Here is a 19,872-nt window from a genome sequence, read left to right as displayed (position 1 = left end):
CTGTGTTCACTCTAAATGTTTACAAGCAGAGCCAACAATTTTAAACGTAGGGGGGGAGGGGGGGGGGGGGGAAGGAAGGGGGGGGGGTTATGGTCCTTAACGAGCTACTTATAGTGTTTTAAAGAAATATTTTCAGTGTCAGCGTTGGTACTGTCGAATTCACAAATTATGAATTATTGAAAATTAGAAACAACTAAATAGCGGCGTATGTTATGCCGCGGGCCGGCTCGTCTGAAATGGTACTCAAGTTATAGGTTTTTGAAAAATTCAAAGTAGATAAAATTCCACTTCCGGTTATCGGAAATCGCTCAAAGTTGATACAGATCTACTATTTTGATATAATACTTATGTATGAAATTTCATCAACCTACCTGTAACGGTACTCAAGTTATCGTGTTTACAGACACACACACATACACACACACAGACATATGGACTAGATTGCAAAACTATGTTTTTCCAACACAGGGAGGTGTAAAAAAATCTCTATTTTTTTTTTGCACGATTACAAGACTTTCTCTATACTTCGTATATATGAGAAAGTAAAAATCAAGATCTCCCTCACCCATATAATTGAGATTAACATAAACAACTGCCAAACATGAACACAAGAAGGGAGAAATCATAAATTTTTTAACATCAAAATTCATCTATTTTTCTAATAAATAATTATTTCTTTTTAATTACACATGTTTGGTATTTTAAAAACATTTTTAAAAATATAACCCCTGACTTAAATTAGTATATTTATATTCACTAGGTAATCAAAATACATTCTTTGAAAGAAGCTGTTTAAGTATTTTGATATTTTATTAAATCTACAAACTTAACATGTATTCTTTAAAAAAATTATCATAAAACATGAACTAAGTAAAAAATAAACAAAATCTGAGCATTTTTTTAAAGGTCTGAACATCAACATGTGATAATACCTGGTTTGTTTTCAGCCTGATTCTCTGTGAGAGAAGGTTACATACAGATTTTAAAAGTTCAAGATTGTGTAAAAATATTCTTTACATTTATGTAACAAGTTTTTCAAATCAACCTCTAGGCGATAATAACAGGAAGACAAGCAGTTTAAAAATCTGGACTTGACGAGTGACTACTCAACTCCTGACTTGTCTTTGTGTGTAGAATAAAACTTGACTGTAGGTCCATTCAGGTCAAACAGATAATTTAATGTTAAATTTAAATTAATCAAAATCTAAACAAAAAAAATATTTTACAACATAAAAAAAAGTGATTTCACGATTACAAAAACATATTAGAATCAAGAACAAGTAATTTTATAAATAAAAATACAAGATATTGTCATTAAAATAAAGAATTTTTTTTTTTTATCTTAAAAAAATCTGGGGATGGATATAATCGTAATATGCACCCAAAACCAAACAGAATAAAGGCAGAGAAAAATCTTTGTTCAAACTGGCACATACCTTCATTTTTTTCTTTATCTATTTAGAGGAATAGAAACATTGACATTTGCTTTGAAAAACACTAAATTAATAATTTTAAATGGTTCTTGTGTTTCTATATTCAAAAGTGGTGTTAACGTACACATAAAGTTTCCTTTTGAACCTTTTTTTGTCCTTGATGCAAGTGAAGTAGAGTTCACCTGTTTCTATGACCTCTACATATAAAGGAATAGTGTGGTCAGCACTATGCCCACCCGCCTTTATTTTCCCCAACATGTGTTAAGTACTAATCAGAGCTGGACGGACTCAGAGACGTTCTACTGGCTTGAACCCAGATTCAAACTTGAGACTTTTGGGTTGGCAGTCTAGCGCCCTATTGGCTGGCCATGTCCTTCCCTAATGTACATGTGTACAGCAAATAATAATCATTAAAAAAGTTTTAAAAAACCCACGTTTTCTGATTGAACTAAAAAGTAGAAAATAAATACTATACATCACAATAATGCAAGCGATCACTCTACTATAAGCGATCAAAAACGTGGGGCGCCGAAGTAAAAGTTATATTACTATTGATTAGATAATACTATTGACTTTTATTAGGGAGCATGTAGAGAGTCAACAGTATTAGAAACTGTAAGAAAATCACGGCGCCCCACGTTTTTGATCGCTTATAGTAGAGTGATCGCTTGCATTATTGTGATGTATAGTATTTATTTTCTACTTTTTAGTTCAATCAGAAAACGTGGGTTTTTTAAAACTTTTTTAATGATTATTATTTTCTACTTTTTAGTCTTTGTCTGTTTGTTTGCATTAAAATCTTGCTATCGATTTTATCTTTTCACTTTTTTTTTGGGTAAACGAAGACAACTCGTAAAAAGACAACTCGTAAAAAGACAACTCGAAAAAAAATCGTTGTGTGAATTACGTTACTGACTAGAACACATAGATTTGAACCCGTGTCGAGTGGGATAGCAATCGTGTGCCCAACCACTCGACCATATCGTCTCCCCCAAACTGGCCTACATCCTGTAAGTTTAAACTCGGTTTAAAGTAAATTATCTGCCCCTAAGCCTGTGGCAACGTGGGATCGTTCGCTTCACTGCGCGCGAGGTACGCGTCGCTGGTTTTTTTTCTAATGGCTCGCAGAGGAGAATTATATATATAGATTATATAGCGGTCTAAAATGCTCAATAAAATGTTTCCATTGATCAATTTAGTAATAATAACAATTGCATATTCTATGGTCATCCAAAAGAAAGCTTCCCTGAAAATTTCAGCGCGCTAGCTAACTGGGAAGTGCCAGAAATTTCGATCGCAAGATTTGATTGGAAAGACAAACAAACACAGAAACACAGACACAGAGAAAGCAAGTTAAAGAAAACGTGGGAAAATATAAAGCTGGTCTGAACTTTTAAAACTTATCAACATAACAATAATATAAATAATTATTGTGTACATATTTATATAAAAGTACAGCAAATGTCTATAAGTTAACCAAAGATTTAAGTCAATTACGCTAAGGCCTTTTATAACACAAGACATGACCTGTCTCAACACAAGACATGACCTGTCTCAATACAAGACATGACCTGTCTCAACACAAGACATGACCTGTCTCAACACAAGACATGACCTGTCTCAACGCAAGACAGTTACAAAGTTTCAGTAGATATAAAACAAAATTAAAGAACAGTAAAATCAAATCAAAACCTTTAAAACAAAAAATAAACATTTAAAGTGCTTGAAAAATTCAAACATACATGTAGTACTTCTTCTAGCTCCCCCTGCAATAAATATAATTCCATCAATTAATAATTATGTTATCTTTTAGTAAAATTCTATTTCAGCATAAATTAGACCTAAGTGGAAGATAGATAGATGTTACAATTTATTTGAAAACCTCAAGGTATTGAGAAAAACTGCTAGAGAATTTGAAAGACAGCACTTCTCTATCAGCACCTGGCTAAATGCCAACAAAAAATGGCTGCTGAAAGATGGTAGACTGTATGAGGTGCTGTTAGGACAAGATTATAGAAAAATCTATCCAGTTTTATTACCTCTTTCAAAAAAGTAGAATAACATTGCCATAGTTGGAGAAATGAGAAGAAAATTACATGAAACACATCATCAAGGGATTTAAATTACATAGAAAATGTGATTGTGTCGATTCAAAACAAATGAGTATTATACAATGGCAGTCTTGCCACTTTTATTAAATTTTATTTAAAAACTTTATGTTTTTGGTCAGCACTATGCCCAGCCACCTTTACTTTCCCTAACATGAGTTAGGTACCCATCAAAGCTGGGTGGACAGGGACATTCTACAATAATCCTCTAAAAAAAATAATTAATTAAGATAAAAAAAACAAGACAGTTTAAGTAACAATAATTTCTGGATATTTTCATTATTTTGCTATGGAAAATTTTACATTTTTTTTATGGAAAATGACAAATATTGTCAAAGAATGAAAGGAACATGAATTAAAATGTACGAAAAAACATTCAAGTAAAAGTTTATAACAAATTATGTATCTATTTGTTAGAACTAATACAAATATTTTACAGTACTTGAGTTCAATTGAGAAGTCAATGACCCAGGCAGTGTTTCTACCAGACTTTTTTCTCCAGGGGGAGGGGGGGGGGGTTAGGGGGGGAAAGGGCGCTTGAAATTCTCGGGGGGGGGTTAGACTTGCTTCGGGGGGCGGACACTGTTAAAAGTATATATTTTCTATATAAATTATGTAAATTTCATTTCGTTCGGGGGGCGTTAAAAATTTTTCGGAGGCCCCCCCCCCCCCCCCCCCCCCCCGAAGAGATGCCTGGAAGAAACTCTGGACCCAGGTGACCAACCTCTTACTAAAATAACAAACTAACAAGAGCAGACATACCTCCAATAGATTGTCTGCTCTGCAATGCTGTAAAAAAATGTGTCCACAGAATTTGAATAAAAAATGAAAAAAAAATAGAGACAGTGGCCTAAACCATAAATATAACTTTTATAAAACTAAAAAAATAACAAATCACTTTCCCAGAATCAGATTGTTCATATCTAGCTTTTGTTTTGTTCAAGATTTATACAGTGTTGTGTTTTAAATCCATCAAGGCATCATGGTAAAGAAAACTGTGACTTTAGCTCTCATTATTATTATACCACGATTCCCTTTCACCAAGTACTTAATATAGAAATATTAAGGAAAACAAAAACCTGAAATCCCTACTGTGAGCAATTTTTTAAAAACTGTAGATAAAAGAGTGGGGCTCAGGGGAAGCAAATTGTTTACACAGAAATATATATTTAACTTAAGAAATAATCAAATACTAACTTCTCTATACTTCATACATCAAGGAAAAGTAGGATTTTTTTTTTTTTTCAAAACAACTATTTTAAAGAAAGATTATCTATTTTAATTTACGGTTTAAGATCTTAGTAAACAAACAGAAAAAATAATCAGAAAAGAAAATAAATCAACCACAAACAGTACCAGAAGCTGTCGATTTGAAATCTTCTCCAGGAGCTAAAAATAGACAAAACTTTGATCAACAGATGCCCAAAAAAACAAAAAGTTTTAACAATGACATCATAACATTTGTTAAACAGTTTTGTTAAAGGTGGTGAAGACGTTTGAAACAAGATTTAGTAAACATGTAGGCCTATTTAAATGTTTAAATGTTTATGAAAATAAATCTGTTTGATTGAGCAAAAACTACCAGCTAGTGTTGAGCTGTTTGATTGGACAAAACACTTCAGCTGATGTGAACAGAGCTGTTTGATTGGACAAAACACTTCAGCTGGTGTGAACAGAGCTGTTTGATTGGACAAAACACTTCAGCTGATGTGAACAGAGCTGTTTGATTGGACAAAACACTTCAGCTGATGTGAACAGAGCTGTTTGATTGGACAAAACACTTCAGCTGATGTGAACAGAGCTGTTTGATTGGACAAAACACTTCAGCTGATGTGAACAGAGCTGTTTGATTGGACAAAACACTTCAGCTGATGTGAACAGAGCTGTTTGATTGGACAAAAAACTTCAGCTGATGTGAACAGAGCTGTTTGATTGGACAAAACACTTCAGCTGATGTGAACAGAGCTGTTTGATTGGACAAAACACTTCAGCTGATGTGAACAGAGCTGTTTGATTGGACAAAACACTTCAGCTGATGTGAACAGAGCTGTTTGATTGGACAAAACACTTCAGCTGATGTGAACAGAGCTGTTTGATTGGACAAAAAACTTCAGCTGATGTGAACAGAGCTGTTTGATTGGACAAAAACTACCAACTAGTGTTTGCACACAGTAAAATTTTCTGCAGCCCTAGAACATGTCCAGTAACAGAGACTTCCCCATACAACTTAACAAGCCAGGTAATAGGTAGGGCCTATAGCTCTTTAACTATCTACCATTTACAGATAAACTATGCTCTGTCAGTTTAGATAAGTAAAAATGACAACTTGAAGTGAAAATATACAAAAGAAACTGATGTAAAACTAAGCTAAAAACTAATTCAGAAATAATGTAATAACCTATCAAAAGATCCAAATTTAAAAGAATGTGCTTCAAAGGTAGAAGAAATAGCACAAATGAATAGAAAGATCTAGGTGTTTACTTTGGGCCAGAAGGGGAGGATGTATTATTTGCAAATAAAAAAATTAATTGGACAGTTCTTATATAAAACTATTTGTATTTGTAGTGAGTCATAAAAAAATTAATTGGACAGTTCTTATATAAAAACTATTTGTATTTGTAGTGAGTCATAAAAAAATTAATTGGACAGTTCTTAAGTTCTTATATCAAACAATTTGTATTTGTAGTGAGTTATCTTGAACCAGGGTAAGAAAAACAGAGCAACTCTACTGCAAAGATCACTGGGTCTAATAGAGAATTTTATATCATCTACTACATTCCATTATTCTTCTTTGATAGAACTGACCTAATTCCAAGCTTTTTGTATAAAAGGCTGATTGAACAGTAAAAGCTAGCATAAAAGATTTACAATGACCACAATTACTTGTTTAAATGATATATTTTCCCCATGGGAATTATCACAAGATATTGTATTATACATTTACACCCCATACAGAATGATGATGAAGTCATGTTAGCACAGCTATATAAAGTTAACTAAAAAACAAATACAGCAGAAAGTACCAAAAAAAACCATACATTTAAAAATAAAACAATGTGCCCCCCCCCCTCCCCAAAATATATTTTAAAAATTCAGCACCAAAAGTATGTAATTTTTTTTTTTTTTAACATTGAAGAAAACAATTTTTTAAAATGTAGAGCAGAAAATAAAAAAAAAGAGTAACAGATATTAAAAGTAAATTTGTGTTCCTGGTGACGATTTTTTTAAAGGTTAGTTAAGATAGACCAGCAGTGAATCTGATGAATACCAAAGTAAGGGCTTATGCTAGGCATTAGAAGTCTGAGAGAAAGTAGTTACTCTGTCAAACATCTACAGCTAAATCTTTGACTTTTACTTAATAGAGCTTGTCATTTGGCCTATTATTTTCAGAATTTTGGCTAAACATCATACCCTAACGTTAACCCTAATAGCTGAAAGAAACATTCCGGGATTTCAAGTACAGTTTAAACAAAAAATGTGTTCAACTCTCACACAACTACCAGTAAACCATAAAAAAAAACTATACAAACAAACTTTAAGGAAACAAAAAAAAAAATTAAAATTGTTTTAAAACCTCTTTCCTGATTAACAGATGATGTCGGACTAGCTTTGTCTGTGGGATGGAAAGAATTGGAATGCAGAGTGATCAATAATGATAACGATTTCATTTTAAAATGCTGTGTTGGCAAATTTCTAATAACAAAAGATAGCATATTCAATAGTGATCAGAGTAGTTTTTGTGAAAAAACAATTAAATGGCAAAACATGTTATTATTTATTTATTATAAAACATGTAACAGATACTAAGCAGATAAATTAGAATAGAAGACATACATATTTTATTTAACAATATCTGGATTATCTGTAAAAATAGATGAGTGTTGTTAGAATCACAACAGAAAAATAATGTATTCTCTGTAAAATATCATATGTGGTCAAACAGTGCACACTCACACTGCAGAATTATCACAACTTTAGAATGAAACATAATATGGAAAATAAATAGTTATCTATAGAATCAAAATGTAGTCTTGATCAATAAAATGTAATAAGCTTTAAGCTTAAGGTGAGTGAAAATTAAATAAAATAAAGTATTAACTCTTAACTTACAACAGTCAAAAGATTATAAGTTGTTTATCTAAATTTATATTTGAATATTAGCCATGGATTTAATTAAGTTAAAAAAAAACGGTTTGTGCCATACTTAATATTTGAAAATTTACATAAGTTACAAGGTTTGAAAAAAGTGAATATCTGCACATTATGTGACTACTCCCAATGTACCCTATTGATAACCTTGGTTTCTTAGCAGTCCAATGGCTTGCTTCAATGTATATTTCAACATAAAGTGATTAAAAAAATCAATATTTCTAAAATGCACTTAAGTACTTTTTTGCATTGCCTTTCCTTGTTTAAAATAGTAATTCAGTTTATCTTACATTTTAAAATAAAAATGAATTCATCTCTATGTTCAATACGTAGAGAACAAAGATATTACAGTAACTTAGTTTCTCACAACAGTACAAGATCATGTAATTAGTCAAAACCAATCAAATTAATATAGGATATATTAATAACAAACAATTAGACAAATGGTTAATTCATCAAACAAATAATGCTCATACCAGATTGCAGTTTTTCAGCTAATGTGTTCCAGAGAGAAAATAAGCAATGTTAGCCAGAATTTTATGGTACAAATACATAGGACTACAGAAGATAGGAATTTGCAGCTAACTAGTCTATTAAACCATTTTTATAAATCTGGTAAATCTACATTTTACATCTAGCACATAGAAAATGGAATATTAACTTAATTTAGGCATTATAAATTAATTTAAACAAGAACATATTTTTAAAAAAAATTTTAAAAGTAAAATCTTAATTAGCAACAGTTATTGTCAAAATTTTCAAACAAAGATGTTGCTATTAAAAAATCAGTAATTAGAAAATGGATGATTTTTTTTTTACAAATGACTTACCAGGTCTGCTGGCTGTTGGCAGACTCAAGATATTGGGAGTGATGGCGTCATATAGAAAACAGCGCCAAGCATACGCAATCTCTGGGTTAATGATGTCCCGCAGGACTCGACGCAGTAACAGATACAAGGACTCGTTGAATATCTGCAGAGATAATTTGTTTACATTTTATATTTGCCAATGATATACAAGAACTCACTGAATACCTACAAAGATAGTTTGTAAACTTTTACATTTGTCAACTGATACAAGAATTGATTGAATATGTGCAAAGATAATTTGTTAACATTTTTGCTTATATCAAGCTAAACATTAAACTACAATTGAAATATAGTGTAAGTTACTGTATGTCTAGTGACAGGGTGTAGTTTGTCAACCTTAGATATGGAATCAAATAAAGCAAACGCCTTGACAAACCTGAAAATGTTGGACTTTGGACATTTGCTTGATGTGAATATAAGGGCAGTGGTTATTTATAAAAACACTCCATGCTGCTTTAAACTGTTCTGGGTCAGAGAAAACTTGGATGCATTTTCCCAAACTAGTGATAATGGCTAAGGCATTCTCCTTAAAGCGACAGCTCTCCTGAAATGTTCCAGGCAAATAGTACATTAAATCAATATTAAATAAGATATATCTATATCTATCTATATCTATATGTTTATACATCTCTAAGTCTATACATTAATACATCTATATATCTAAAATCTTTATCTACACACACACACACACACACACATATATATATATATATATATATATATATATATATATATATATATATATATATATATATATATATATATATATATATATATATATATATATATATATATATATATATATATATGTGTATCTGACAGCTCAACCTGAGTGCACATGGCGTCTTACATTAGTGAGCAATGGCATAATGGTTTCTTCATCTCCCAGGCTAAAGTTGGCAGTGGAACACAGGTGTAGATGGTGCCCCAGCTGGGAAGATGTTAGCAGCCTTAGCACATGGCGGCTGGAACAAAGACAAGCAACTTAAACACACAATAAATACACTTTTACATTCATCAATGTTAACAGTATTTTTCATAATTGTTTAAAAATTATTTTGCCAGCATTTGAATTTAAAGTAATAATAATAATAAAAAATAAAAATAAACTCATATCTATTTATCACAGATGAACGAACAATATTTTAATTTTTACGTAACATTTTAATAAGATACATTTTTTATATTAACTATTAAGTATTAAAAAATAGTTTAAAATTAGAGTTGTCTTACCCTGGTGGCAAGCTAAGCACCGCTGCCTTGGTGCCAGTGGTTCTCAGTCTCAAGACAGGCTGACCTGTGACCAGACTCTTCCATGAGTAGGGTTCAGCCACCAGTGATCCTGGCGTTATCGGGGTGGGGTTCTTGTGATCCAGGTAGTTGGAGTCTCCTGCACAACAGTGAGAACCAGGGGGTCAACATTACACATTTTATTTATGAAGAAGTAAATCTTTGGTGCTAAAATTGTCTTCAAAAACAGTTTATAACTATATGTTTCATTACATAAAATTTTCAAATGACAGGTTAAACTGTTTAATTTGTTAAGCCACCTCTAATTCTCCAACAAACAATAATTTTGTGCAGTACGTTACCATATCAAAACACAGTAAACCACAGGTGGTACACATTATTTTTTCCACTATAGCTGTAAATGATGCTCAATAAGCAACACTGACCCCTAGCAAGCACTAGTGATGTAGAAAATCTCACAGAATCTAGTAAAACACTCATGTAGCAGATATCACTGACCCCTAGCAAGCAAACATCACTGACCGCTAGCCAGCAACCATCCCTGACCCCTAGCAAGCAGACATCACTGACCCCTAGCAAGCAGACATCACTGACCCCTAGCAAGCAACCATCCCTGACCCCTAGCAAGCTAACATCACTGACCCCTAGCAAGCAGACATCACTGACCCCTAGCAAGCAGACATCCCTGACCCCTAGCCAGCAACCATCCCTGACCCCTAGCAAGCAGACATCACTGACCCCTAGCAAGCAGACATCACTGACCCCTAGCAAGCAACCATCCCTGACCCCTAGCAAGCTAACATCACTGACCCCTAGCAAGCAGACATCACTGACCGCTAGCCAGCAACCATCCCTGACCCCTAGCAAGCAGACATCACTGACCCCTAGCAAGCAGACATCACTGACCCCTAGCAAGCAGACATCACTGACCCCTAGCAAGCAGACATCACTGACCCCTAGCAAGCAGACATCACTGACCCCTAGCAAGCAGACATCACTGATCCCTAGCAAGCAGACATCACTGACCCCTAGCAAGCAGACATCACTGGCCCCTAGCAAGCAGACATCACTGACCCCTAGCAAGCAGACATCACTGACCCCTAGCAAGCTAACATCACTGACCCCTAGCAAGCAGACATCACTGACCGCTAGCCAGCAACCATCCCTGACCCCTAGCAAGCAGACATCCCTGACCCCTAGCAAGCAGACATCACTGACCCCTAGCAAGCAGACATCACTGACCCCTAGCAAGCAGACATCACTGACCCCTAGCAAGCAGACATCACTGACCCCTAGCAAGCTAACATCACTGACCCCTAGCAAGCAGACATCCCTGATCCCTAGCAAGCAACCATCCCTGACCCCTAGCAAGCAACCATCCATGACCCCTAGCAAGCAAACATCCCTGATCCCTAGCAAGCAGACATCCCTGACCCCTAGCAAGCAGACATCCCTGACCCCTAGCAAGCAGACATCCCTGACCCCTAGCAAGCAGACATCACTGACCCCTAGCAAGCAGACATCACTGACCCCTAGCCAGCAACCATCCCTGACCCCTAGCAAGCAGACATCACTGACCCCTAGCAAGCAGACATCACTGACCCCTAGCCAGCAACCATCACTGACCCCTAGCAAGCAGATATCACTGACCCCTAGCAAGCAGACTTCACTGACCCCTACCCCCTGAGACACAAAAGTTTCCAATGTCTCACCAAAGCTTGTAGATATGTTGGTTAACTCCCTCTCCAACTTGTCATTTTCCTTCGTAGATTTGGAAATGGAAAATTTCTTTTCATCTATGCTGTGGACAACAGGATCAAACCACCTTGGTACAACTGTGTAGGACACTATGATGTCTGTCGAGTTCAAATTATCAACAACTAACTCAGGTTAAGGAAAAATGTTATGGCACATTTTCTTTAACTAAAAAAATATACAAACATTCAAGAGCACTCAGCTGAGTTAAAGTGAATGGAAATAATATTGCCCCTCATGAGCTTATTGATTTGGTTAATAAAATTTTAATAAATATGTATCTTTATATCAATTTCTTTTTTTAAGTGTGCTTTTGTTTAAAAACTTTAAAAAAACCAGCATAGTGTTTATCTTTGTTAAGTATATTTTTATCGTTAACTCAAGTTTTATAAAACTGATTTATTTATTATTAAGTTCGTGCTGTGTGTTTAAAAAAAGGATACAAAGATACAATGGTGCAGAGGTATCTGATGGAGATCCCTGAAAGAAAACAAGAAAGTCAAACAAAATTTCAAAATGCACCAATAGGTTATTTATAATTATGTCAAGCACCATCCTGTTGAAATGTAGTGATATGTTGCAGTTAATTATTTTTATTTGTTTTAAACTAGTAGGCTTAGAAGATTATTAAAGCATACAGATCTAGTTCCAAACTCCATTTTGCTAAATAAAATAATTGTTGGATGCAAAGTAACTTTATAGAAAAATTAAAAACAAAATGTTTCAGTTTTTATAGTTTCTTATTAAATTTGTCTTTTTTTCACTATAATTTTGTTTTTAATTTTTAAAACATACATGAAACTAAAAAATTGCTCCTGATTTTCAAAAAAATGTAGTAAAAGAAAACCAAATTAAAGTTAGGTCTTTGGGTGATTTGTTAAAGTTTTGAAAAGGCTGGATCTAAGAAGCGACTAAATAACTAGTACATCCTCGACTTGTAGTCTAGGTATAATCTGAAACAAAAACCCATTCTTAAAATAAATTTTCCTCATTAATTAAAAAAAAAACATAATCCACACCAAACTGTGAGTACTAAATGAAGCAGCCAGTTTTGTGAAATTAATGTGAGCACTCATCAATACATCTACTCGTTTGTGAAAAGAGTCAAAAACAAAATTGTCTTCCCACTCACAAAAGTTTGAATTTCATCCAAATCCACCGAACTCTATAAATTTAAGTCAGAAAAAAGTATTTTCAAGTTAAATATTTAATGGCTTCTCTTGTTTCAATTGAAGAGTATATTAATTGAAAACAAAAGCATTTTAATTTTTTTGTGTGCATCAACTGTTTTTTCCCTAATTGAAAACTTACGGAGTTTATTCATTCTTGAAAAAAATGTTTTAACAACAATTTCTCAAATAAATACTGTTTCTCAAATTAAATTTGGTAACATGATTCCTATTAAAAAATTATTCTTGACAAATGTCAATGGTGACTCACACTAGCAGCAGTTTTTTTGTCTAGTTTGTTATGAGACGGAGTGGCGGGAGCCATTATCTGAAAAGAACAACAAATTAGTATTAAGCTAACATACACAACAAATTAGTATTATGTTAACATACACAACAAACAAGTATTATTTTAATACACAACAAATAAGTATTATGTTGACATACACAACTTTTGTATCTGAATCACATAGAAATTATAGAGATACTGGAAGATTTATAAGCTGCGAATTTATGGGAGCTTAATAAAACTGTGTTTTGACCTGTTTTTTTGTTTTCAGTTGAAAAGAGTTATATAACGAGACTAATTAAGGAATTAAAAAAGAGTAACAATTTTGTATCATAAAAACACAACAATCCTTTAATTTGTATAATCTTCAATTCAAATACTTAATTTTTTTAAATAACTTAACTCTACCAATAAGTAAAATAATTTTCTCTAATCTAGGCTAAGGCCTACTGTTTCAACAAATGTAAAGTTTTAAACCTATTATCAAAGATTAGCGAGTAGAAAAAAAAATGGCTTATATTACTAAGAACCACATTTGAAAATATTGCTCTTTTTAAATGCTAATAGTAGATTTATTATAAATTAGTATAAAATAAAGTTAAATAATATATATAGTAACAAAAAAAAATGTAATCTATTTTTAATAAATAAATGTGTTATTCTTGTTTAATATCTAGTTTAATAAACCAGTTTAATCTGAAATACAAAACAGGTTTATGTTTGTCTTCACTCTAATATTTTGCAGGTTGACATTTCAAGATGGTAAAGAATTTAAGCAAGTCATTGAAAAATGTTAAGGTGGGACCAAGTTAAAAGGTAGAAAAACCTGGCAAGTCTATAATTAGGTTCAGCGTGTATAGCAGTCCAAAGCAAGTTCAAAGTTCAATCATCAGTAGGAAAACATTTGGCTTTACCTCAGTGTTTATCAATAATAGAAATGAACCAAATTTTCACATATTGCTGAACTTAAATTATTTTTTTTGCAATTGTTTTTTAATTTATTTGATATAGATCTAAAGTTGGTCTTTTAATTTTTAAAGCATACTTGATTATTGTGATCTTAATATTTTATAACATGAATGTTATATATATATTGGTCAACTTTCACTATTTACTAACAGCACTTTGTTTAGGTAATTAAAAAAAAAAACAACAAAGGAACTTGTAGTAATCCTAATGTTTATTTTTCTGGTAGTTTTTTTTTTCTGTTCACTCTAGCAAAAATTCTGTTTAATTAGATATTGTTTAGAAAATTGGCTTTCATAGAAAATTACATTTTGGGGGGAAATTTGAAGTCATGTTACATCTACAAGAAACTATGGGATATAAATATATTATTTTGCAAACATTTTGACATTCTAGTTGGTAGGTCTACAACAAAAGAACATTTTTTTTAGTACAAGGGCATATCAATAATGAATTTTGTTCTTTCCCCGCAGTGTTGATATTCAAAATCTTTGGATTCCCACATGAGGTGGATATCTAGAAGTCTAGCAAAGCCATAAGGGATAAAAACTGTTCATTCCATTTTTAGGAATTTTTTTACTTAATATAGACCTCGTAAACAATTTACTAGTCAAAATAGAATAACTAAAGTGGCAAATTCCTGCATTAAAAGCAAAGTATAAAATAATAATAATCATTAAGTTTTTTTTAACCTGTTAATACTACTAGATAACTTTAAGGTGATTGACTATGTTAAATAAATTTTGAATAATTTTGAATAGTATGTTTCTTTTTTAAAACATTGTAAATTACTACCTGCTGACTATGCTAAACTAGTAGAGGTATTATCAAGGATAAAGATATTATAAATAGATACTACAAATTGACCTAGTTTTTTAAGTTTAAAAATAGTTTAAAATTATTGTGCTGTAAAGTTTCTAACGAGCCAAAAATAAAAGCTACAGAAAAAAAAGTATGAATTGGACTGGCGCCATCCGGAACAGCATTAGCAGGAAAAATGTGGCCAGGTAAGTGGGAGAAATGTTGCCAAATATTAGAGGACTGGATGCTTGGAGAACTCTTACATCTTCTTTGGGGTGGCTTTTGGCAGATTTGTGTAGGCTGCTGGGTGGTTTGTCCACGCTATGGTCTGTTGCCTTAAAATGGTTTAACAAGATGTTATTCTTTAAGGCTTTTGATAAAACAAGCAATTAGTTGAATCCAATATATTGATACAAATTTGTTTTGAGATGAATATTGCTGGAGATAGATACTGAAGATAAAGTTGGTTACATTTGGAGTTCATGAAAATAATCACAGGTGAAAAGCAGACAAGCTATGGGGTCATCAGCTAAAATTGCTTGATATGATTAAGCGATGGCCCTTAATCTGATCAACTGACTTAGATGTGTTTGAAAATGATTTTCAGTTTTTAAAAAAGGACATTATTTTGCAAGAATAATCACAAAATTATGTGTAAAAGTAGTAGTTTTAAAAAGCACAGGGAAGGACATTGAATCTATTCTGTCAAGCAGGGACAGTCTGACCTTTCACTGACGCTACAAAATTTTAGGTGTGCATCCGCTAATATTTGAAATTTTCACAAATTTACATGAACACAACATTAATATAATAAAAAATCAAATGTTTTCAATATTCTAATTTAGCCCTTGGCATTCATGTATTTTTTGCACACAACAACAAGCAATACTAAGAGAAATTTTTTCCCAATGCTGAAGAAATGCAAGAATGTTATTTTTAGATGAGTTAAAACCCATAATTAAAGTTAAATTATAAAATTTCTTTAATACATTCCTTGAGTTATATTTTAAACAGTATTTTAATATTTTTTAATTATTATCATTATCAACTTTATACATAACTTTTAATTCTAAAATAACGTTTCAGCTAAAAATTGAAAACATTTACAAACAAATTGTTGAGTTTGAATCTAAGTTCAAGTCAGTCTAACATCCCCGAGTCTACCCAGTTCTGATGGGTACCTAACTCACGTTAAGGAAAGCAAATGCTTCTGGGTGTAGTGCTGACCAAACTATCCCTTCATATACCTAAGTCACAGAAACAGATGAACTCTACTTCACTTGCCCGATGGACCATTAGGTTAGAAAGGGAACTTTACTTATACTTTTTTTTTCCTTCAAAACATTGTTGTTATTTCACTTACAAGTGCCCAAGTGTTTTGAATATATTTTTTTTAATCTGTGGTGTTTGAAAAACAAATTAAAAGAACTAACAAGAAAGTTAATGATTAGGTCAACTAGAACATTCAATGACTCTCGTTGTTAGGGCCACACAAACTAAGATCAAACAAGCAGCATCTTCTATATACAAAAACCTACAGTTTGACTCAAGTCTAAAAGAACTTTTGTCACATAATATTAGAAATAAACTAGGTAAGTTTGAATTTCTCACACAATATTAGAACTTGACAAGGTAACGTTGAAACTCTCAAACAATATAAGAATTCGTCTAGGTATGGTTTATTTATTTTTTAAGACTAAAACCTAAAAATTACATGATTAAAAATAATTACCACCAAATTCTGTAGAATAGAACAACAGAATTTTGATTTTGTTGTTGACAATTTAATTTTTAATGCTACCATTATTTTTATAAGTGTATGACTAATCATTATTTGTAGACAAACTGGGAGGTGACAAGAAAGTTGTTTGCAATTCTATGTTTTGGTTCATTGAATAATCAATAATCTAACTTTTTGGAATTATAAAATCTTTTGAAAGAAAATCCAGTTTAATTTTTCAGCCATTTTTTTTCTTTTTCATTTATTTGCAATTATATGATTTATAGTTTTTGTAAATTTTCAAACTTTGTTCCATGTTTTTAAATAATTTTGTAAGCGTAATAAGTCTAGATATAGTTGACTTTGACATACAAACACTGTGACTTTTGGTCAGATTCCAGTTTAATTGTTGTTTTGTTTTAACATATTATTAGAATGAACTAACACTCAAACTAGTAACAAATGTGTCAAGTTGACATAATAAAAAAAGTTTACCTTAAAATCTGTGTACACCTTGCTGCAAGGGTATGTGTTGGGCTTGTGGAAAATATACAAAGTTCTGGAAAAAAATTTAAAAAACATAACAAATTAGAAAATAAATAAAGCTAGTAAATAGTTTTCATGTGTAGAATTTTTCTCCTTCTTTACTATGCTCAAAAATGTTGTTATTATTATTATTAAATTTGAATTTCTAATGGAAAAGGATACTGGACATTTTAAAAAATTGGGAGAATTTTGCCTGAGCTCATAACCACTTAAACTACTTGTCCGGTAACCTAGATACTTGGCTCTGACATAGGTGAAAATAAAAAACATCACCCAAGAATTTGACCTGAATCAAAACGTAATTGTAACCAACCTAAAGCACTTGTAGAATGTGTCAAAGTCCATCCAAGCTTTCTTTAAAGCTGGCTCCTTGATAGGGACCACAGAGGTGGAGATTACAGGGGAGGGTTTGGTGTCTGTGGCTGGGACTGAGAGTCCCCCTGCAGGAACATCATTCAGCCCTGTCTGCATATTTTCTAAACAAGAGCAGAAACATCAGGAACAAGTAGAGAAACATCAGGCACAAGTAGAGAAACATCAGGCACAAGTAGAGAAACATCAGGAACAAGTAGAGAAACATCAGGAACAAGTAGAGAAACATCAGGAACAAGTAGAGAAACATCAGACACAAGTAAAGAAACATCAGGCACAAGTAGAGAAACATCAGAAACAAGTAGAGAAACATCAGGAACAAGTAGAGAAACATCAGGCACAAGTAGAGAAACATCAGGAACAAGTAGAGAAACCTGAGGAACAAGTACAGAAACATCAGGCACAAGTAGAGAAACATCAGGCACAAGTAGAGAAACATCAGAAACAAGTAGAGAAACATCAATTCAAATTAATATTCATTTTATCAGTGATTTACTATCACATAGAATAGATTTTAAAATAATTGTATGCTCATACAGATAATTTTTTTAAACATGTGGAATATGGAGCTTTTAGTGAATTGCTAAAACTAAATTTGGCCAAAGAATAATAGACTTTACACGTCCTAACTTAAAAACATAAGACGGTTACCTTTCGACTTAGTCAAATCTTGCTTGAAAGATAATCTTGGTTCCTGTGTTTTTTCAGCAGGTTTGTCTTTATTTACTGCTTTCTGTAATTTCTAGAGATTTAAAAATATGTGTATCCAAATTTATCAAATTTATCAATTTAAACTAGGTTTCTGCAAATTTGTTTTAAAACATGAATGAAGCTGAAAAATATAGTAAAAGCAGAACTACTATGACTAAATACTTGAATGTTATACAGCAACAAGATGTGAACAAACACTTTAAAATTTTGATTTTACTTGGATTAAAACAAGGGAGGCTAATCCAAGTGAAAAATCCCAAATGTTATATGATATATAAAAACCTACACTGTGTAACTCTTAAACATTTGGGGATAATTTTTAAATAGATCCCCTAATCACATTGATATTACAATCAACTACTCTTTGCATTATATCAGTTTTATAAGCTATTCTCTACTAGCCTAACTCAACCCTCACCCTACCTACATTTTCTCATTAAAATCATGGAATCAGTGAACATTAACAAATATTATTGAAGAAATATAGGACTGCAGATGCATAGTATCTGGTAAATATTAAACATTTATTGTTATAATTTAATCAGCTTAGTTGTAGAATTTGCTAGACTAAACTAGTTAAAATAAATATTTTTGAAAAGACTGCTCAATTTTGTAAATAAACAACAAGGTGGATAAGTTTTTTCCAGCAGCAATTATTACCAAGGCAACACCTGAAAAAAGTAGGTCAAGTGATAACCTATTTAACATATAACATTTAAGATTATCATTGTCTTAACAGAATTTACATCTGAGGATATTTTTTGTTAAATCACATTATTTATTGTGAATACATGGGACTGGTGGAGTGAAATCTAAAACCAAAATCCTCGTGAAATTTCAGACATTTTTTTACTTAATAAAGAAATAGTGTCTAGGCCTTTAGAAAAGTGTTAATTAGAAGCACAAAACCCTAACTAGTGCTCACTCAGCAAGCAGAGGTAGAATTTTCATTTGAAATCAGTTATTAAGAATGACAGGAGTTCAAGAGATCAAAACCCAATTAGAAATTTTGCAATAATTAATTGGATGCTTTTAAAAAAAATCAGATAAATATCCATTATTTTAATATTTTATTTTCAACATTCTTTAAACCTGTGCCTATTCAAATTTAGATGACTACTTTTTATTGAAGTTATAGGTTGCTAAGAAAAACAATTTTTAACATGATTTATTTCTTTATATATTTTATAAAACAAAACAATTTAATTATATTATATTCAATTGGCCAAATTTGAAACTCAAAATGAAGAGTAGTTGGAGAGATATTGACTACCTATGCAAAGCAAACAGAGTTAAGTTTCAAACCACGCAGGGTTATAGCAGATTAAAGCCACCCTACCTTCAGCGACTGCCTGCGTTTTACATTGGCAGATTTTCCTGTTTCTTCATCCTAAATAAGTTTTATTCAATCAAAGCTAAGTTTATATGTAGGTGAATAGATACTAGAAATGTAGCAAATAAGGTGACACAGTGCTAGACTATATGTGCTGATACAAAATAAATGTACAAAATAAAAAGGAGTTTAAATTTTATTTACTCAATTTTCCTAAACTAAAAATAAAAAATGTATATTTTAATTAATAAAAATCCCACAACCCTTCAACAAAATTTTGAATGTGAAATAAATTTATTCTCAGTTTAAAAACTTTTTTGCTAATTTTTTTTACCAACTTAATAATTTTTTTTTGTTTTATTGTAAATTTAATATAATTCTTTATCATAAATTGTTTCAA

General features: G+C 32.0%; 1 protein-coding gene across 25 annotated transcripts in view; it reads right to left on the bottom strand.

Annotated features, from left to right (window-relative positions):
• LOC131952708 (androglobin) overlaps positions 1 to 19,872 on the bottom strand; it is an 80,264-nt gene that overhangs the window by 20,488 nt on the left and 39,904 nt on the right. For 16 of the 25 annotated variants that reach the window (XM_059315501.1, XM_059315484.1, XM_059315488.1 and 13 more), the window contains 18 exons: positions 19,479 to 19,529; positions 18,080 to 18,170; positions 17,370 to 17,532; positions 17,006 to 17,069; positions 15,054 to 15,125; positions 13,006 to 13,062; positions 12,698 to 12,730; positions 12,009 to 12,045; positions 11,523 to 11,690; positions 9,793 to 9,949; positions 9,410 to 9,524; positions 8,936 to 9,103; positions 8,521 to 8,662; positions 8,167 to 8,184; positions 7,116 to 7,154; positions 4,898 to 4,930; positions 3,176 to 3,199; positions 1,437 to 1,454 (listed from right to left, as the gene is read on the bottom strand). In XM_059315501.1, coding sequence (XP_059171484.1) covers positions 1,437 to 1,454; positions 3,176 to 3,199; positions 4,898 to 4,930; positions 7,116 to 7,154; positions 8,167 to 8,184; positions 8,521 to 8,662; positions 8,936 to 9,103; positions 9,410 to 9,524; positions 9,793 to 9,949; positions 11,523 to 11,690; positions 12,009 to 12,045; positions 12,698 to 12,730; positions 13,006 to 13,062; positions 15,054 to 15,125; positions 17,006 to 17,069; positions 17,370 to 17,532; positions 18,080 to 18,170; positions 19,479 to 19,529 — 1,450 coding nt within the window. The remainder of the gene's footprint in view (positions 1 to 1,436; positions 1,455 to 3,175; positions 3,200 to 4,897; positions 4,931 to 7,115; positions 7,155 to 8,166; positions 8,185 to 8,520; positions 8,663 to 8,935; positions 9,104 to 9,409; positions 9,525 to 9,792; positions 9,950 to 11,522; positions 11,691 to 12,008; positions 12,046 to 12,697; positions 12,731 to 13,005; positions 13,063 to 15,053; positions 15,126 to 17,005; positions 17,070 to 17,369; positions 17,533 to 18,079; positions 18,171 to 19,478; positions 19,530 to 19,872) is intronic. The other 9 variants (XM_059315504.1, XM_059315506.1, XM_059315507.1 and 6 more) reach the window with 7 other exon arrangements.

This window comes from Physella acuta, unplaced genomic scaffold (genome assembly GCF_028476545.2).
Source record: "Physella acuta isolate Inbredline_101_S28 unplaced genomic scaffold, ASM2847654v3 ptg000889l, whole genome shotgun sequence".
NCBI classification, from domain to species: domain Eukaryota; kingdom Metazoa; phylum Mollusca; class Gastropoda; family Physidae; genus Physella; species Physella acuta.
The sequence above is the reverse complement of the archived record's forward strand: the minus strand, read 5'-3'. Positions and strand labels throughout refer to the sequence as shown.